The sequence below is a fragment of the Atractosteus spatula genome, chromosome 15 (assembly GCF_055471065.1).
Source record: "Atractosteus spatula isolate fAtrSpa1 chromosome 15, fAtrSpa1.hap1, whole genome shotgun sequence".
NCBI lineage: Eukaryota > Metazoa > Chordata > Actinopteri > Semionotiformes > Lepisosteidae > Atractosteus > Atractosteus spatula.
In genome coordinates, this window is record NC_142720.1 from 18008404 (window position 1) to 18030837 (window position 22434).

A 22434-nucleotide genomic window follows, 5' to 3' on the forward strand; every position below is an offset into this window, starting at 1 on the left:
CTTGTGCCCGTCTGCAAGGTCTTCAGATTTTGCTCCATGTCGGACCACGTGGATGTTGACATTTACTGTGCATTACTACTAAGATCTTTTGACAGCTCAACCACTGAGAAATGACCTCTTAGTCAGAATTATTTGCACATGCATTAAGTAACATACTCTCATTCAATGAAACCCAGACCATGACACATGCAACCAATTAAATTCATTGCCGTTTAAGCGAACTCACTGGCATGCTTATCTGCAAGCTGTATGAGGCTGTTCGAGATGTCCCTTCTCCGGTAAAAGCAGACCACCTTTGCCTCAACATTGCCACTTGCAGTCTGAAACACAAAAGGGACAAAAAAGAAAACTCAGGACCCATGCAGTACATAGATACTTGCATACTGGTCATTGTGAGCAAAAATCATTTTATCTTACAATTGCAAACCAATAAAACATCCACAAATGCACACAGGAACAACAAGGAATAATAAGAGGCACAGAGATGCTGGCTTTGCACCTGGTTAACATCTTACACAAGATCAGAATGTTCCCAGTACATGGTCACATCTGTGATTAAAACCAGGTAGCTGCTCCTATGAAAGATCAGGGATGATTTTCAGATACATTCAGTGCTCCATCAATATTTCCCATGGATTTTCGATATTTAAAAATATGATCAGATTACATTTTTGGTAGCAGAAAAACTGCTCTTAGAAAAAAATCTGGGTTTCTTCATTAGCACTTGTTTTCTGTTTTTCTATTAGATGCTGTTCTGTTTTTTATGTATTTGTTGGTGTTTCTGCGTGGCTCTGTATTCAAAGCACTTGATAAAAACTTGCTGTGGCCGTGAAGACTGGGAGTATTAATGTTTCTGCGGAAGGAATAAAATGGTTATCGAGAGGTTTCCTCCATGTCATCACCGTCTGGCAGCTGCAGCAAAATGAATAAACAATTTCTCGCCATCTCACTCACAAATTATTCTGTAATTGAGGGGGGAAATCAAGAAAAACAAATGATGTTTATCCTTCATCTCACCAATAAAACCTGTGCCCTAAGAGATACTAACTCAATACAGCCCATTTGACAGGATTTAGCAAGGGTCTACATTCCTTCCAAACTCTCATGTTAACAAAATGTAATGTGCCACATTTCCTTTGTTAAAAAAATCCAGGTATGCCTTTGTTCCTTGTTTTAGAAATGCTGTTATAGACACTATCACAGACAGTTTTGATGAAATTTGCACTCCACTGTCTGTCACCGCCCACCCCATCTTCCTGGTGCAAACAACGATTTATTTGTGCATAATGAATGCGTTTATACCTCAAAGCATTCCTCTGTATGCCAGCTACACATTACAAAAGACATCTCAACATCATGATACTTATTAGAAAACCCCACAAACACTCTCACTAGTCTAGGCGCTTCTCCCCTTCATGAAGGGATAAATCGTGTGACTACATGGATTTCAATGTGAAACACTTAATTCTACTTAACACCCAAACACAACTGATTCCATGCATGTAATGATCAATAGGCCGTTTCCCTAGTCACAAAAAGACCTTAAAAAAGATTTTTAAATTAATATCTTCACATATTCTGAGATCTTTACAATTGGGACAACGTGTCACCTTGAATAATAATTTTCAAACAGAGCTGTCATGTATAAGATCTAGAAAAAATGGACCAGTCGTTCTATTTTGTGGGTATGGGGTAGGAAAATACTGGAATAGTAAAGGCTACAGGAAGAGGTTTATGATGTTATTCCTGATTAGCAACATAAGCAAAGGAAAGTCCTTTCTCAAAGACACTACAAATGAACTGCAAAATGTCAATATCTGATCAGCTAAGTTAAGCCTTAGGTAAAGGCAGAGTACCAGAAAAATTACTCACATTACAGAAGAATGTACTATAATTTCCCATCTAGAACCAAATATTAATTACAAAAGTCATCTCTTATGTTGTGATGGTTCATTACAAAGACGCTTGCTCATTTCGCTCATTCATCTCCAAGGCTCAACATCTGTACAGACCTGAATATCATTTTCAACAGTGTCCAATTGCATCAACGATATTAATGCTTATATCATTTAAGGGGCAGTGATCAGATATGCCCTGTGACCCTACTTTTACACTGGTGGTAGCCTATGGTATCTATAACTGACAAGAGCTCCACTGGCCACACAATGATACTGGTCAGACTACAAGACTACAAGTAATCCAGGGATCTGCAACCATGCTCTGGGTAAGACCTGGTGTCTGAATTCTAGTCGTTGGAATATCTGAATGAAGTAAGTGATTCATCAAATTTACTTGACATACTTTCCAGATATTGGTTCATTGATCTTTTAAATCTGTAAAACATGGAGAACTGCAGATATCCAAGATCCAAAGATCAGGTGAGATCAGCCACTGCAGACTCCTTTCTTGTTACAAAGAAAGCTTTCTCTTTTCTTGTTACAAGTCAGGGGAAACTTCAAGCCATCAAACAAAGTCACAGGAGGAAAAACGTCTGTGGAATAAAAAAAATGTGCTTCAGAATCTTTCCTGAATCCATATTGTCTGAAAATAGGCTGGGCAAACGATTTTTATTTTTTTTAAAAAGAAATAAAAAATGAGATATAATGATGTGTTCCTGCTTAACTTAGACATCGCACGACTTTAAAACCTATAAAAACGGGTTTCGAGAGTTAAAAACCACTTTTTATGCGCGAAAAATGGGTGATTTTTCTTCCTCGTGATCAGCTCAGAATCTTTGTGTACGCTGTAAGGTTTTTACTTCTTAATTAAATGTTTAAAATACACGAATTTCATAAAGACAACACACGTTTCGAAGAGAAAAAATCCCATTCTTTTCTCTTCCTGGTGTGTGAAACTGATCAGCAGGTCTTTTTTTCCCAATCAGAGGCTCTGAAAACAGCGTACCGCCCACTGCGCTCCGTCAGAGAGGGGCGCGGCACCGAGAGAGGGAGGAGGCGCGGAGCTCAGCAGTACAGAACGAACGTTCTACTGCCTGGAGCGCTTATGGCACCAATCGCGTCTGCACTTATAACTTAGTTTTTAAAATAATCAAGCAATATGAACCATCTCTTTTTACTTTTAAGTCCCTTAATTATCATTAAGCACAACTTTCTCACCACTTAGACTATTTTTTGATACCATCCTTAGACAAAGCAGAAACTTGTTGTTCTGTCTAATGACATTACAAGTGGAAAGATTACAGATTTTAATCGTCTTTAATTTTGTTACACATTTTAGAAACGTTTCATCCATACAAACACCACAAAACTATTCTCGATTGTATATCTGAATGGTATGTTACACTTAGTTCACTGTTTTAAATACATCTAATTAAGAAAGTTAGGTGTTAGCATAAACTATTAGCAATCAATAATATTAAATTTAGCACTGTAATAAGTTATTGCACTTTCCCCCGCATCTTGTAAAAATATATTTTCATTGTTCAAATATACATTAAATCCGACTATCATATAATAAGTTAAATACGAAACTAAAGAAAAAATAGGGTTAAATATAATTCAAAATATTTTGCTAACAATGTTAACTGTTTATGAATAATAAAATGTATTAACTAAGGAGTAGGATGGCACAGTTGTTAGTATGCTTTTTGTTTTGTTTCTTTTTCATAAATACAACAGTAGTGCCTGATGTCTCAGTGGCTTTCAAAATTAAATTATGCATGCAAACCTGTGAACTAGAAAGATAACTAAGATATCCATCCATTTATAATGGTGGCGAAGTGGTTAGCATTGCTATCTTGCAGCACTGGGGTCCTAGGTTCAATTCCTGCCATCCTGTGTGTGTGGGGTTTGCATGTTCTCTCTGGGTTACATGGGTTTTCTCCATATGTGTGATATGACTCCCTCTCGCACTCCAAAACATAAGGAAGCTTAAGGAAACAGCCTTTCCACCTCTCTTGCACATCAGTATCCATACCTAGTTATTTAAACAAATTGCCTCTAATTATAAACATCTTAATATGCTGGCTCTGTGGATCCGCATCAGCTATGTTTGCCCATTACTTCAATTCATGTGCATCCAACACACAGTTCAATGCTAGCAACTACACAAAATCTAAAATACAATCCTCATTTCAGTATCTATGTAAACATACAGTCTGTTAACTTCATCATCTTCATCAAAAGTATGCCTAACCCCATTAGGAAGTGTTCTTGTTATCAGTGTATTCCCCAGCTTTCCTAAAATTATCTTCTTCTTACCAACATCTCTAGTCTTTTATCCTGCAATAACTCAGCCAACACTTAAATCTCCAAAAGCTGCTTGTGTTAATTTCTTTAAATCACAAATATCATGTGTAAATACTGGCCATGTAATACTCTGCATTGTGGAATAATAGTTTATTTTAAAGGGAACTAGAGAAATCAAGAAAGGCTTTTTTTCTAGAATTAATAAATGCACATCCTGTTCACTGGGGAAATTAAATCCACACTGAGCAATCTTCAATATGTTCAGAATATGACAGCGAGAATCCTATCAGGGATGCATTACACCTGTTTTCAAGTCCTTGCACTGGTTACCTATCAGGTTTCGAGTCAACTTCAAAATCCTCATCCTCATTCAGTACTTACAGTATATGGCTTATTATCTGTCTACTCCCCACCTTTGTCCGTCTGACTCTGGTCTTCTAGCTGTCCTCAAGAACATCTACATTCTGTGGGTGACAGGGTCTTCTCTAGCTGCACCCCAGAGCTCTCAATTTGTATTCCCAGTGATATCAGTCACGTACCCTTTACTTTGTAATCTGTGGTCCTTTTATCTGTTTTTACATCTACTGTATTGCTTTGAGATGCCACTTTTAAAGGTGGTATATAAAATAAAGTTTTTTATTATTGTTATAGAGAAACATGATCAGATTTTCCCTGGTTCAGAAAAAAAGATCTAAAGTATACTAGTTTGTCACTCTTCTCATTCCCTTTGCTAAATGACTTTTCATACTAATCTGATCAATCTAACTGCCTGTTTTCTGTGCTTTCTCTATCCTGCTAGATTTGCAATTATTCTGAAAATTTTCTTCTTGAAATAACTCATTTCTAAATACCTTTTTTCACTGTTAACATCTTGCAGCAACTCTGCGACAAAACATACACTTAGCTCAACCTGACAGTTCATCCTGCTACCAACATTGAATAAAAAAAATCTTAAGATTTCTATATTTATGTCTTTATTTAGTGGTTTCATTAGTGACAAAGGCTAAACTTTCTTGGAAAAATTTATTTTATGTGTTGTGGAAAAAAACTGACTTGCTTTAACAAAATATGTTTACAAATCCTTTCACCTGGCAATCTACCTGAATGCCCAACTATCTGAGAAGCCCTCCATGAAACCATGGTTGCTATTAATTCATTTAGGGCTCACTGACAGAATTGCTGTTTTTTATGCATGCTAATTTTCTGATTCCTCACTCTGTTTCATGTTTATAGATAAAACTATTGATCGCGAAGGGAAATTGATGTACATGTTCATGTACATGATGAACATGTTTGCATGTTCTTTTGTAACATACACCTTTTTGTGATTTTTTTGTATATCTAAGCAAGTGTTCCTGCATCCCTCTTCTGCACTATAGTCATGGCTTTTTTTCTGTTTGCTTATTTCAAAGCAACATCTCCTCCATTTCTAAAACTTTTTGCTCATGTGCATTTTTGTAGTTTTTACACCTCTAGCACTTTAACGTCCTGAATTTTCATTTGCCTTAATTTGTAGAATGAATTTGAGTTTTAGCCTTAAAAAGCTTAAGTTTTCACTATCTTTTGTTTCTTGTCCTACAACTGTTATTATTGATCACCGAATTATTGTACTTGACATGACTTCATTCAGCCTTTCCTGAACGTCTATGACAGGCAGAGAGAGTGCTGTTTCTGGTGCGATCTTTTGCAGCTGACATTTCAGTTTTAAACGAACAAGAAATTAGATTGTTCATAAATCACTTATTCTATATAAACACAGCGTAATTGCCCTCCGAAAATCCTCTTTTTCTTGTTCGTTTTAGAGACCTTGATCGAAACTGATTTTAGATGTCAGAAAGGATTTATTTTCTCTGTATTTCCTACATTGCTTTGTCGAGATTTTAACTTTATATTTAGGCTCAGATTTCAACTATAAATCGTACAGTAATTAATAGCAGTAAATACTGATGTTTTGCTCCCTCTTACCACAAAAATATATATGTTTTATAGCTGGGATGAACTTTATTTCGTACGCGTAGCTACTACGGCTCGGACACGGAACAGTTAAAGATGGCGACAAATCACGGACCCAGAGGGGTGGGGGGGGGGGGGCGTCTTCTCGCCTCCATAACTAAAATGCCAAATAGGAGTGGCTTAAGCGACATACACAGTCGTGTAACTGACAGTTTGAGGTAGCCTATCGTGTAAATTTCGCTTTGTTGCTGATAGGTTAAGCTTTCGAAACTCTGCCCCAAAGTCATGTGACTGATTTTTCGCCCTGTTTCATTGGTTAAACGCAATGATCACAAGCACCACCATGGTAACTGGGATGTGTAGTTTTTAATTCCGTTTGAATTATAACTGTACGTACTGTCTTCATATTTGGCCAGGGCTTTAAAGAGAAGGCGCGCCAAAAAATTTCGGTGCCGTCGTCTCCGCTTTAAATGTACCCCCGTGCTGGAAGAATTTGACCTCGGAACGTTTGCCCAGCCTACTGAAAAATAATGAGGGTATTTGCACAAAAGAGTTAAGCCAACAGTAATGATTACGCTGCAAAATGCCAACCTGTTTATAGAAACAACAAAATGGCATGGAAACGCCTGTAAGCCTCTGCACAGTAACTAAAACTACATTGCCAAGGGTTTCATTATTAAAGGAGAAGGTCTGGGCTGCTTCAGAAAGCTCACATTTCCAGCTGTTTGGCCAGGAGTAGAGAGAATAATATCCATGCTTTATATGCACCAGTTTATTAATCTGATTTTAAACCACAGTCCAGCACATCTGCTTTAAAGTCAAAAACAATACTGAGTGCCTTTCATTATGCTTTACTTTCAAAATGGGAAATATTAAAAAAAACATAAAATTCATAACAACTTTGTTTTTGCAAAGCTAGACTAACTCTTGGTGCTTGGTGCATAAAAATTGTACATGAAATACAAGAAATTCTACAACAAGACAGTGAGAATGAGTGCTGGTGCTATAAGGCAGGATAAGACACGAAATGCCAGCCACAGACCCACTCCAGGTTAAAATGTGTACAATAAAGCTGACACAAAGCAAGGCTAGAACTATAAAAAACATGCAGCACTAACTCAAACTTCTGTTTATTAATTTTGCACAGAAAAAGGCTGAGAGTACTACGTCAACCTCCCACCAAGGTGCTTTCATAGAGCCCTTTGAAACATGCATGAAGAAAAAAAAACATGCTTCCATTTTAGAAAAACACGTGGCAACATTAGGGCCCTGGAGCCGAGTTAGTGAACAAAAGCCCTTCTGAGTGCGCTCTACAACAGGAAGCCACCACACACGCCGGGAGTAAACTGTCCAAAGCAAGGGAAAAGGTAAAGAAAAAGTCTTTTCTGGCAAACATCGACCACCAACATTTTAAACTAACAATATCAGACTGGCAGTCGGAAAATGCATTTTGAGTTTAAAATTCTTAACATCAAAGACTCTGCAAAGGCATTGTCTTGACCTGATGAGATGCTGGAGACGTTTAACATGGCTTCAGTACTCACACATTGCACAAGGTATTAATAACCAAATACTGACTGAAGCAGCAGAAAAATAAAATTAATGTCCTTTTGTTGCTAATACTTCCTTTGAACACGTTAAGGGCTGGTTATAGGGAATGCGATCAGATGAGTAAACAGAAAGGGACTTGCTTCTTTTTGACCCTGAAACCCAAAGACTGTCAAACGGACGGACTGAAATTCAGTGCCAACGTAAACAACTGCACCACTCTGCAGCTAACAAAACGAGACTGAGCTCTTAAACCCAACACGCTGTCTCGCCATGCTGAATCGATAAAAGTCTTTGGAGCATCATTGTTGTAAGTAAACTGCAGTGAAAGCTCTATATTCACTGATCCTTTGACCGTTATCCCGGGCACCTCCATCTGCACAAAATTAAGCATTCTTCATTCAAACCACAGGCAACTACAAACTTAATATACACACCACAAGCCTCCGTTTACCTAGTAAATGCCTAAATCACAATACAAGCGATTAGGTAATTAAATCAAATGGAACATACGGAATAAAATATCACAAATTGCTGGTGTGTGCCGAGAAAAAGGTACCCCGCAATTACTCTAAGGAAATAAACTCAGACATGGTCTCGGCTGCCTGCTGTTGAGAAGCTGCTAGCTCTTGCTTGGCTCTAATGACACTTTGAAATCTGTAATTCTGTTATTTAAAATGTTGCAGCTTTGGAATAACTATGAGCCATTTAGCCATTGATCATGTAACTTCCAATCATGCCAAAAACCCCTCATTGCTCACAGTAATATACACCGAACATATAAGTCCTCACAACATACTTGGAATATAGCCAATTCTAATTGTAACACTCATTGTTTACATTTCCCAATAGATGTAATTGTCTTAAACTACAGGCCAGCTTCCCTTTAATTACACCAAAATAGAACAGTTAAAATAGAGTCCCTTTAGCAGATTAAATCTAGTCCATTTTTTTCAAATATCAAAAGGAAGAAGCTCTGATCAGGATCTAACAGAACAAATAAATCGCACCCGAATAGAAACTGAAACTGATGCCCTCTCTACCAAGTCACTTGATGACTGCAGCTCCATGCTGTGGTTCACATTGAATGATTAGTATTCCATTATATTCTCCATTTGTGTGTCCCAGCACCAGGTGACTGCTCTTGGCAACTTTAAGTTGATGTGAAAGCAATTTCACTGAGGTTTTAGGATCCCAGAGTCAGTCATGTTCTAAAGCCAAGAATTACTTGACCCGGCCCACACTGCAAGGAAGTGCAAACCCACTAGTATTCTGCAAACACCACCAATAGGAAGTTGCCCAGTTTGCCTACCAATCCAACAAATATCCTCAAACACAAGCTTTGTAAGCCACACACAAGGATTATCGATTTTTATTAAATGTTTCTTAGACGAATTTGAAGAGGCCCAAATAACCTAAAAGCATGGGTGATTTGTGACAGATCTGTAGTACAATCTTGCAGACTAATGAAGATGCAAAAAGGAATAGTAGCTTTTAGGAGTAACAGTCCACTTAATAAAGCTGATTCCAGCAACCATATAAGCAATTTGACTTGTCCTTGTGTTCAAATGAAGAAATAGCTTACAACTCAATACTGAGTGCAGATAGGATCACAAATAAGAACACTCACCAACTCAAGCAAAAAATGACCTTGCTGGTGTGACTTATGACCCTTCTAAAAAGTCATATGCAAACAATCTTATGTGGAACAAAACTTATAATTCCTTTGAGACTCTTTCCTTTGGAACTCTTATATGCTTGGATTAAAAAAACACTGTCAATGACCTCTGACCTTCCCTTAAGGTCACAAGAAAAATCTAATTCTTTAGAGAGTACACACCAGGTCACAGCTTTTATGCAACATATGCAGGATAAGCTATATCAGAAAAGCATCCTCATCCTTGAAAAGTGATGGCTTGACTACCAATGATCATTGCTTGCAGCTATATTTATTATTATTGCAGGAAACAGTTATGGCTTACTAGTGGTTTAAATAAAAAAAAGCCGGGTCTACTGTATGGAGGCATCTGCTATATCAGAAACATTACTACAGCACACTCGAGCCCGACCCCAGCAGACCTCTGGAGCTAGGCCAGGCTGGGACTGGTCAGTATTGCTGCTAGGTTTCACCATTACTTCGCCTGGTGAACCAATGTCTCACCTGATCTGCTGTGCAGTGAAACTGCTAGGTTACCTACAGTGTTTTGTAAAGGTATTCAAGTTTGCTGTGGAACAACAATAGATCTACACAAAAACTCAAATGAAGACTTTAATAGGTGAAAGAAGTTAAATATCGCCAAAAATCGCCATGAAAAATAAAAAATTAAGATGTTGATGATACATATTCACCCACCCTAGGAGTCAATGCTTGGTGGAAACACAATGAACAGCAATTTTGACTGCAAGATGCTGTGAATAGTTCTCTACATACGTCGCACAGCCATTCTTTTTGAAAACGTGCTCAAGCTCTGGCCAGTTGGTTGGGAATTGGTGATGGACATCTATTTTCTAGTCTTGCCACAGATTTCCTTTTAGATTCAAGACAGGACTTTGACTCCACCACTTAACCTTCTTGTTAAAACCACCTCAGTGCATATTTGGCTAAATGCACCAAGTTCTAACTCTTTAACAGATGGAATCAGGTTTTACATCTAACATTTCCTTGTTCTTTGCCTCATCTGTTTTCTCCTCAATCTTGACAAGATATCTAGTCAAGTCCCTTCCTAGCCACTTCCTAAACTGCTACGCCTGACAGCAGGGATGATATACTGCAAACCCAGCACAGTGCAACATCTTGTACATGCTTTGTTGTACAATGCTTTGTTGTACAACTCTGCCACACAATTCTGCGGAGCAAACAGGTTATTGCTGATTGGTTACATTTTCTCCCATCTCAGCCGTTGAACTTGAACTCTATTTCATTACAATTTGGCGCTAGCAGTGGCATCCATATCCAATTTCCTCCTTTCTGGCTGCTCAGATTGAAGACACAGCCTGATCTAGATACACCTTCCTCATGACTGACTCTACTATGTTCAAAAGGATATTCAGTGTCTTTGAAATTTTTGTTATACTCTTCTCCTGATCTGTACCTTTCTACAATGTTGTCCTCGAGTTGCTCTAAAAGCTGTTTGGTCTCCATGTGTGAGTCTTTCCTTGAATTTCACTACCTGACTGAGGGACCTACAGAGACAGGTGTATTTATACTGAAATCATGTGAACCATTATTATTGCACACAGAAAGAGACAAAGTAGGACATCAGTGAAGGGAGGTAAGTACTTTTGAAAGGCACTACTGATGGTGCTACACTTAAGTGGGGGATAAAGTGTGTCCACTTCTGTATGTAATGCACTTTGGGATCTTTTGACATGGAAAGGGCTATAGAAACACAGGCAATAACAACATATTGCTGACATCTGTCAGTTACACAGGACTGAGAGTCATCAGAGAGATGACTTTCCATGACTTCCTTATTGCCAACACTTTCCCCAGAAGTCAACTAAAATGGTCAGATCGAATAATTCCTCAGCACAAAGGCAAAATGAATTACATGCAAAGATCAACCTTCACAAAATCCTTAACAATGATTAAAGTCCGCCCACCTCGGTATACAAGTAGGTAAAAATAAGATCAGTGACCATGAGCAAATACTGGCCGGTCAATTTTACCCAGTTCCCTTAAGCAATTTAAGCTTTTCTCTCCTTAAAGGTCATCCCCTCAAAGGTTTTACAAACATCCACTCCCACCCTGCTCTTGGTTCCACTCCAGAAAAACAATGCAAAATACCTTGTTCAACTCTTCTATTCTTCTGATTAGATATGGGTTGCTTGAAGAGTTCTCGAAGAACACATAATCTGCAACAAAACAAACAGGGTTAGAGCTTTTCAAAAGAAATGTTTTTATTGTGAATGTTTAACTTGCAAACAAATTATTTTTCTATAACCTAGATTTACAATAATTACAGATTTACAGTAATGCACGGATGTCTAATTTGTAAAATGAGGTTAACTGTTTAATTGAGTACGTAAATAAAACCCGAAGACAAAAGCCCCCCCAAGGAACAGAGTTTGAGACTCCTGCACTTTCATGCCTGAAGATTTTTTTTAAACTGAAAATAGAAATAACGGTTATAATTCTGATAAAAATAATGCCTATGACGATGCTCAGTGAAAAGCATATCATTACTGTTGCAAAGGTGTTTGTAACACAGAAAGTGGCATATCACATAACTTTAAACAACATTAACCCTGTTGCATTTTCCTCATACACAAAAAAGCTCCAGTAATGCCGATCAAAATGCAGAATTCCACTGAATAAGGTACATATCCACAGTTATGCTGTTTTAGGTGAAAATGCCAAAAGAATAACATGATAAATACCCAACACAAGAGTCAAATCAACTCTGAATACTGCTGAGTTTGCTATGTGCATGTATTTTTATATATATATACCTGCATGTACAAATAAAAGCCTTAATATCTAGAAAGGAGTGTTTGTTAGCAATGTCAGAAAAGGCAACATTAAGATACTTAAGAGGTTTAAGATTGTTAGTTGGTCTCAGAGGAAATTAAGGAGCTGTAGGACCAGTTTCCATGGACAGGTGCAAGTATATGCAGGTTTTTCCTGAGCTCCTACTTCCTAACCCTGAAATCAGCCTCTGGACTCTGTGTTTTTAGAATATTAGAGCTCATGGGAAAGCGTCCCTAGTGATCCAAGACAGCAGAATTAGGAAAAAGTAGAATTAAAAGATCTGAACACAACAACATAAATAATTTAAAAAAAATAATCCATGGGTTATATTAAACCTTCACAATGTATAAACCAGATACAAATCTCTAAAATATTTTATATGCAATAAAGGCAAATTTGGATTGAAGGGCAAACATCAGAATGACTTGCTCAAGTGAATTTTAAATAACAGCATAAAAGTCTATATCCATATATAAGTAATACATATGTAATGCGTTTGTTTATTAGGTGTTGACATAAAAGTGCATATACACTACTGGCAGCTACGTCACGTTTTAAGACACCCAGGCCAGACACCTACCTATGTAAGGCCTAATTTAATTCAAAACAAAGTACTCTTATTCTGATCATTCCAAAAAAAAAAATACAAAGAAGCCGGGACGATTTCAAAACAGAAAGCAAAGTTGTTATAGCATTAAGGACGAACTTCTCCAGTTACCTGATGACAAAGAAAAGATTGTCGTAAAAGATGCCAATATTTTAGATGTCACGTGACTGGAACATTCCCATACTTTGAAGCACAAAATTTCACACAAGACCAGACTGATCGCACTAGCTTCGTTCAGTAATTTCGATATATTTTATTTACTTTGAAAAAAATAATGCGTGGGGGGGGGGAGGGGGTCAGAAAATTCCAGCCATTATGAAAAATGTATGTTTTTTTTTTATCCTAGCAACCGGAGTTTCACAAACCGATAGACATTATTATAACATAGGAGACACTAAAAAGAACAACCACCTTTTTTCCAGATTAATGACAGAAAAACACACTCTGGAACCATACGACTGCCGAATTGCAGTCTTTTGATGTGACCGTGCATAATAAACCGTGAATGACTGATTTACGGACAGGGACCAATGGAGATCATTGCAAAGACAAGGGCATAAATACAAAGAAACACCCGAGAAACAATGGACGCACATCCAGAATATAACTGTAAAACTTACTTTCAACTTCACTCTTTGAACACTCAAGACCTTATATCACAATAGACGTTTACACGTGTAGGAAATGTATCAAAAATGAAAAAGTATCAGATGGTGTTTGTTTTGGGAGTCCTGCTTTCAGTTTCTAATGGTTAGTTTTAAGGCCCGACCCAGATTTTAATCCCAAATAAATGAAAATTCCTGCTGCACCGGGCTCGCAAAAGACCGGCTTCCCGCAGCTTTTTGACAGGCACATTAAAATCGTACTTCTGCGAATATCTATTAATGCACACCCCGTCACGCTGAAAGAAATACCAACACTTTTGTAAATCAAAAATCTAGACTGACATACCTCCGACCCGGTACATGTTGGCCGCCATTTCTGCCCTCCTGGAGCGTGAAAAAAATAAAAAGGGAAAATCATAAACTACAAAATAAAATAAAAATAAATAAAAGAGTACCTATATATAAATATACCGCAATGAAATGGCGTGGTGGGGGGTGGGGGGGTGGAACGAGACTTGAGCGGGAGAGAGATTTAAAACAACCCCCCCTCTCCCTGCATACAGTACAATACAGCAACAAACACGCCGAAAGGCTTCAGATCAGCTCGGAGCCCTGTTTCCTGGTGGGGGTGGAGGGATGTGGGGGATTGGCGGGGAGGGCACAGACGGAAGGCGGTGCCATAGTGGAGCTCCGGTGCTGCGTCCACTCACAAGCCGCAGCTGTTCAGTGCTGGGCAGGAGTCTTGATGAAGTGCCTCACGACGGAGGTTATTTCACGTACTGTGGGTACTTACTACCACGGAAATACCCGAAGGCAACTGAGTAGAAGGGGTTTAAAAAAAAACACACACACACACCATTCATACATACACTCGTTGTTTGGGCATTGTCTTGTGTGTCTGTGCCATGTTTTATAGAATAAAGTTTTTAAGCATAAAAACATAGGTTACAAACCAGATGAGGCCTTTCCGTCCATTGTGGGTATTCTGCTGCTAAATTTGTGTCATCTCACCCTGCGGTTTCCTGAACCATACCTGGGGTTATGCATCAACAACATGGCTGGATCACCTGTTACACTCTCCTGCAGCCCTTTGTGTAAATAAATCTAAAATACTCTTGCTCTTTTCGCCATTCTGTTATACACTGCTGGAGAAGACTGTTGGTTTGCCTTAGTCAATCTCTTTCAGGAATTTGAATCCTTGAACCAAGTACCCTTGCATAAAACTCTGTTTATAGACTAAAAATATTCTGTTCCCTCAGTTTGCATATACACGGCTGTCTGTCTGTGCAGAACATGACATACCTCAAAAGTTATCCTGTAACCCGGTTGGGGTGTTAGGACATTTTGCGTACCCATGTGCATACTATTACGCAGCACTCTTTAAACTGTAACATTGCCACGTGAGTGTATTTAATGACCCCAATAAAGGTGTGTCTAGAATCCTGGATTTTTGTGAAAATTATTAAATTCAGATTAACAGAGAGGAAACTGAAAATCCCATGCCTAATAAAATACCACAGAAATAATGAGGAGGCAATAAGATAAACAGCTGGATTCAGCCTAAGCTTCATGATGACAGCCCTAATAAGGCCGTTCATTAATTAACCTGTTCAGATCACATCAGCAGGCTGTAATTGTTCTATCTGTAATCAATGTCTTTAATTAGACTGGAGTGCAGCAGAGATATGTCAATGGACTCAGTGGGAGACATGTTGCCAAGGGATTCTCCTGCATTCAAAGAGGTGCTAGGCAGCAGTTTCAGTTCCTCTCGATGTCATAACAATCAACAGCTGTATATTTCTATTAACGTCTACTGTATACGGGTATGCAGAGATGAGGGTGGAACACTTCTAATCAAACTTGGAGTGGCCCTGTTGTTAAAAGGCTGGCAGAACCCAATCAGATGCACAGATCCATTACCACTCAAACAGATTTGTTGGAAAGGGGATGGCTTGGGTCCTATTGGCAGCACGTTCTGCAACATTGCCTATGCCTATTGCCTGTCTGTTTCTCAGTTAATAAACAACATTGCTTTACAGAATTACAAGGGAAACTTACTATCCTCTATGTCGAACAAATCTAAGATCATGTTTTGATTTAGGAGGTTACAGCTGCCACTAAATCTTTTGGCCAAGACGATATTGTGTTGATCCAGTGATTTGGGTGTGCATGCAAGCCATCAGTGAACAGTACACTACAACAAGATTTCATACGAATATTGTGAATAAGACTTCAGCTGGAGTTGGTATGGTGAAGATAGCACATGTAGACAACTTAATGGTGACTGGTGACTAACAAAACAGAGAAAAGAGTATACTTGAAAAATTCAATTGGTTTGCTTAAGGCTTTACAGTCTTAAGGTTTTATCTTAAAAATGCACCTTATTTCTTATGGAGTTTTTTCTGTTTCATAAAATTAGATCTAAATATGTTAAAGAGAGTGCTAGGTGTGAGTTCTTCACCATTTGGCTTTGATAGAATGTTAAAATCCACAAGGCTCTCTAACATATCAGGAGAATGTATGTTTTATGGTCTGATTACTTTTCATTCTGTGTTCTGAGCTGTTTAGTTTTGAATGGTCCTGTCCATCAGCCCATGATGTCATACCTAAAAGGCATTTAAAGGTATGCACCCATTACTGCACTGTTGGAGCTCCATCCCTAGACTTACAGTACATATCTGGAACCTCCAGCATGTGGAAATACACTCTTGTTTAAATCTCAACACCCATCAAATCGGTGGCCTCTTGCTTTCATAGGAAGAAAAATCCACTGAAAGAATCTGTTGTAGCACCAAGGGTTCTGCAGTTTGCCAGTATAGTACTTTATTCACAATGGCCAAAGTGAACAAACAAATAATATTTCAATACATTACTGAATCCCATGGCCTCTGAATAATAGAACATGTGCTGTTTGAGTGCATAACATTCAATGTGCTGTCTTCAGTGCATTCATCTTTTATTGAGAGGACTTTTGAAAAATTAATTGTTCAGTGATTTACCATTTCATAAGCACAGCACTTTGCAATAATATGCTAGTGTTTATTTTGATAACCTTGAAAGCTGCTCAGTATTTTACATATACAAAGTAAAATGCACTGCATTTGGCACTTTCTAATATTTATAGTTTAAAGAAAACTTAGAGAAGTCAAAATTAAAATATACATTCTTCATGAACAAAATGTAGAAATATAGAAAACAGTGACCAGATCTACTTTGAAACGAATGTGGCCCACGTGTAAGTGTCAAAGAATGAAATAAGTCTGTTTGGAGGAGTTACACATTCATTGCAGCATGTATCATATATCACAGAACCCACACATAGAGACAACAAAAACCACAATCTATCTGAAAAAAAACTAAAGAAAACCCCTAGAAACACAGGATGAACATGCGAACTCCACAAAGAAGGATGCCCAGACAGGAAGTGAGCCCAGGACTTAAGATCTGTATAGCAGCAGCACTAACCACCACACATTGTGATACTGTACACACCAATTCATCCACTTGTCTTAGATAGATAGATAATACTTTATTAATCCCATAGGGAAATTGATGAAACTTGGTAAGCTTAGTGGTACTACTGTACACTGAATCTAATCACCAGATAATAATAAGTAATAGTAAATAATACATCTCTAATCACTAAAGGTTAAATAGCTATATAACCCTGCAACTCACAACTGACCACTCACTGAAGCTCAGTGAGCCTGGCCAGTACCTGGATGGGAGACCTCCTGGGAAAGATAAGGTTACTGCTGGAAGAGGTGTTAGTGGGGCCAGTACAGGGGGCTCACCCTGTGGTTTGGGTCCTAATGCCCCAGTATAGTGACGGTGACACTATACTGTGGGGTAAAAGGGCACCGTTCTTCAGATGAGATGTAAAACCGAGGTCCTGACTCTCTGTGGTCATTTAAAATCCCAGGACGTTTCTTGAAAAGAGGGGGTGTGCCAAATTTCCCCCTGGTCTTTACCTACAATGGCCTCCTAATAATCCCTATCTATGAATTGGATTCATTACTGAGTTCAGTCCCGTCCACTGAGAACTAGTGAGGCAGGGGCGTAGCCACGGGTGAGCCTGGTGCATACCCATGACGTTTACAGAGCTAAAATACATCTAAAGTATGTATTTGACGCTTTTATTAGCAGACCATTCTTGCAATTAAAGGTACGATTAATTGGTTCGCACTGTAATGCGACTATAACAATTCAGTGTCAAGTCTTGTAGGAAGTCACGAATTTCCAAATTAGGTGTCTTTTAGCATCGAAAATAGAATACTATTTTCATGGGTTTCATACAAGTTTAAAAGCATCATGAAGGATCAAACAAGCCCATTTTCACTTGTTGCTTGTAACAGTTCTAAGTTTTTCGTACGCCTGCTTTTAGATTGTTCAGTAGTTTTACGAGTTACTCTGAAGTTAATATTTTATTGCACAACACAACGAATACAACGCAAAACGCAAGATTCAAAATCCGTCCGAAATATTGTATTTAAAATACCATGCAGGGTTTACCTTGAGCTTCTTGTTATGTTATGTTATGTTATGCTCAAGTCCGCTGAATATTTAAAGGCAAGGTAAAAGCTCCGTGGCGTTGGCCCCACTACAGACAGCACAAACGATGAAACCCACCTCATTCGTTAGTGCTATGTTTGTGCCGGTTGGCGCCGTTGAAAGTAGCGTTTGAGGTCCAGTGACCCCGTCTGCCGAGTTCAAGCGCGCTGTTACAGTTTAGCTCGTACCCTTAACATTTTAAAGACAATCAATATCCATAAACATATAGCCTCCTTAGAATAATGCCAACAAGTTAACCATCTATGACATAAACCTGTGGTTGTAATGTATGTAAAATCACCGTGATTGTAAGATCTATGGTTTTTATTTTCTAAGGCACGTTTTCCCTTTCTTTCCCTACCTTGACACGCTTTTGCCAAACGCGTAACTGTGGGATACCATCGCGACAAGACCTAGATAGGGACCCCATGCATATTGCATGTATATCGCAGCAGTGTATATCACGACTGGCGCCTTGCTTTCATGCCACCCTGGCACCACTGTCGCAACAAAGGTCTCATATCAGGACATGATATACCCAGATAGGACGTGGGGCAATATATGGACTGAATGAATATGTGAATATATGTGTCGCGACATGGGGTCGGTATATCCTGTCAGGGTATGTCCTATCGCAACATATGGACTCCGTGTCACGACATGGGGACGGGGCATTTTGTCGGGGTATGTCATATCGCGATATATGGGCTTCACGTATCGCGATATGGCCGTGACAGTTTTTGTCATATCGCGATACATAAGCTCTATGTCGCGACATGGGGGGTGGGCGTTTTGGCGGGACATGTCATATCGCGATATAGGGCCTTTCATGTCGCGACATGGGGCGGGGCATTTTCGCCGGGGTATGTGATATCGCGATATGCGGGCTTCATGTCGCGACATGAGCGCGGGGGCATTTGTCATATCGCGATATGTGGACTCCGTGTCGCGACATGGGGTGGGGGCGTTTTGACGGGACAATTCATATCGCGATATATGGACTTAATGTCGCGATAGTAACGTGCCAGTCGCTATTGGTATCGCGATGTGATCGTGATGCGCGCACTCCTATCGTGACATGCTGTCGGAGTCGTGAACGCGCTGTGGATGCCATGACATTCTTTGTCTGCTATTCAGTTTTGACCTCAGTGCGACTTCTCTTAGATTGATCAGTAATTAGAAACCAATGGATGTGTTACTGTATATCCAGCGTGCTCATACAGCACACACCGGGCTACAGTATTTGGACCAAGAAGAACATCCATCACTTGTGTATCTACATGTTCTCGGAACTTCCGCTGTGGCGCTGTACCCAATCAGAGTGTCGATTCTCACTCTTCACCCAATCGCGACCCGAGCTGTTGGGGGGTTGAGCCAATCACGGGTCTGGGAGCTGTTCAAGCCAGCAGCGCCGGGTGGATCGGCTTGTTTACTGTCAAGGAGAATCTATTTTTAAAGTGCTTTACTTATTTGCAAAATAACTACATCGACTTATTTTTTAAAGTCTTTATTGATTCACAATGTCCCGTACTCGTCCAAATAAAGACATTTTTAACCGTCTCCGCTGCTTTCTGTAATGAATACATGGTATTTGAACAATTTTAATCGTATATCTAAGGTAGGGGAAACACCTTCTGCTTTGTACTTAAAAAATGAATAGAAATGTAAAGTCTGTGATCATTATATTATTATGCTCGTGCTTTCAATGTTTTTATTGTTAAATTATATCGATCTTGAAACTAATACCTGAAAATGTGAATATGGGCTCTCGTGTTGTACCAGCAGTAATGTGGAAACTGGTGTCTCTTCACCAATGAAAGGTTGCCCCCATTGTTTTCATCACAATCAGTTCAAGTACCGAGTTTGTTGCTACCTGTACATGTCCTTGTAGATAGTCACGTGATTACCCGAAAACCAAGGCGCTATATCTCGGAAAAGAAAGCAGCAAACAGAAGCTACTTACAGCGACACAAACCGGCACAAACGCAGCGATAACGATTGATTCCGGTCCGGTTCCCCTACGACGTTGTAGGGAGACTGAGTGACATCACCCCCCCCCCCCCAAAAAAAAGAAGGCGCTATATCTCGGGAAAGAAAGAAGCTGGGAAGTTACTTTCAACGGCACAAACGTAACACTAACGAATGAGGTGGCTTTCATCGTTTGTGCTGTCTGTAGTGGGGCCAACGTCACGGAGCTTTTACCTTGCCTTTAAATATTCAGCGGACTTGAGCATAACATACCAGATGAAGCTCAAGGTCAACCCTTGGTATAGCATGGTATTTTAAATACAATATTTCGGACGGATTTTGAATCTTGCGTTTTGCGTTGTGTTCATTGTGTCGTGCAATAAAATATTAACTTCAGAGTAACTCGTAAAACTACTGAACAATCTAAAAGCAGGCGTACGAAACACTTAGAACTGTTACAAGCAACAAGCGAAAATGGGCTCTAGTAGCCTTTCTTTAGCTAAAGACAAAGTCCTCATCTGAGAGACCTTTGCAAACTAGCTGTCATTTGAAAGGGAATTTGCCGACTCTCTAGACAGTGACGAGATTATCGCCATATTCAATTCCAAGCCCCGACGCCTGCGTCTGGTCTAGAAGGCCAAAACCTCACAACAGAGGTAGGCACTGACTGTTTTTTTGTGCGTGTCCGCCGTGGCACAGTAGCGTTCGGCAGCCTAGGTAATTGTTGCTTAATCTGTGTGTGTGAGAGAGAGACAGTATGTACAGTATACATATGTAAAGGTTCCGCTAATTCTGCTTTTGATTATACCACTCGAGGATTGCATTGTAAATTGGAGGGGTGCCCCTGTGCTGGCAGGACGGTCAGTTTGAGCCCGGGCCACCCACTTTTGCACAGACCCACCCAAAAATCAATTCCTGGCTACGCCCCTGCTGTGAGGTGACCGTACTGGCACACTATGGCTGCAGTCGTGGATGCTACACGTTGGCTCCTGGAGGAGGGGTCCCCATTACCAGTAAAGCGCTTCGAGTGGAGTGTCCAGAAAAGCGCTTCATAAGTTTCAGTAATTATTAATTATTATTAAATACAGTGCTCGTTTAAAAGGCGCCCTCTAGTGTTTATAAGGATATTGTGTTGTAGATTTCCTTTGCTACCAACGGATTGTGCAACTGAGGTGCGTTTAATTGGCAGACACCACCTGTTCTGTCTGTAGATAATCTGTCCAGAGAGTTATCAGTCAGTTACAGGTCTGCTAGGTTTTGTCATGAGATTTGGCGTGAGAAAATATGCGCCCGACTCCATAAGAGGGTTCAGATGCAGTTAAAAAGTGACCGTGATTCTGTTTTCTCGTAATATTTAAAGCATATACGGTCATTTCATTTCACAATTGGGAATATTGTCCAATGTGCTTTCGTCCCTGCATACTTCAATATATAATATTCACTCTATCTTTTGAGGGTCAGGTCATTCATTAGTACAGGCGACGTTGGGAGAAAAGTCCATTTGTATGGATATTTCTGTATTATGTCTATATCCGTCTCACCACTTATAGTGAAGCCCTTACCTGACGTGTAGTGCATAGTGACAGATTTAGTCCATCGCGCCTTCAAAGAGAGCACAAATTGCCTTTCAACATTTCAGATAACCTTCTATAATCTATGAGACAATTACCCAGTGAAAATGAAATGTAATTTCACTGGACTTTTAATTTGAAACTAAAAGCACAATCAATGACCAATTTATTAGGAAGAAAAAGTGTGACTGGCACCTTAAACAGACTCAAAACTAATACTGCTACTAAACTTTAATAGTAGTAGGGGTAATGAAGAAACTGCTCACTATAGCATCAATCAGGTCAGTTAAAAGCAAAATAACAGCTCATTAAAGCTGAAATACATGACGAATCGCTAAATATCATGTAGTCGAACGTGACGCACGACATGAAGGTATTCACAGAACAGAATGCACTTTATATCGAGGACCCCTACATGTACTGATAGCGGTCAATCTCACTCCACGGAAACCCCTTTCAGGACGATTTCGACTTGATTGCGCATGTCCGTGACTGGTCCCTAGTTAGGTATTGTGTGAATCGTCGCAGGAATGCCCGCACTTTTCATATCGTTTCATGGGGGGTCTCTGTGGGGGCTTTCAATGCAATATCTTAGTCCGATTGTTGACAATTTTTAATCTAGGTTACAAGCACACTGAATATTTTGTTGTTGTTTTTTCCCCCCTTGTCTCCGCTGTTAAAAGATACTCGAGAGCCGTAGCAGCAGCAACAATAAAATCCCCAACACATTCCATAATGTATAACTTGATAGAACTATGTGTTATTTTTCATACATACAACAAGTGAATGAACGAATGCCTTTGAAATTAAACGGGATGAAATGGAAACAGATTATGGACAACAATCTGATGTTTAAACAGGTCTATGTATTTAGTAGTCCATATCAAACTCGGAGCGTATGAATATTTTATTATATAACAATATAGTAATCGATATTGTACTAAATCACAAG

General features: G+C 39.3%; 1 protein-coding gene across 1 annotated transcript in view; it reads right to left on the reverse strand.

Moving 5' to 3' along the window:
* mta3 (metastasis associated 1 family, member 3) overlaps positions 1 to 14013 on the reverse strand; it is a 74632-nt gene extending 60619 nt beyond the window's left edge. The window contains exons 1-3 of the mRNA XM_088933565.1: positions 13739 to 14013; positions 11497 to 11564; positions 227 to 320 (exon numbers count right to left, since the gene is read on the reverse strand). Coding sequence (XP_088789691.1) covers positions 227 to 320; positions 11497 to 11564; positions 13739 to 13766 — 190 coding nt within the window. The 5' untranslated portion in view covers positions 13767 to 14013. The remainder of the gene's footprint in view (positions 1 to 226; positions 321 to 11496; positions 11565 to 13738) is intronic.
* Positions 14014 to 22434: the final 8421 nt, after the last annotated feature.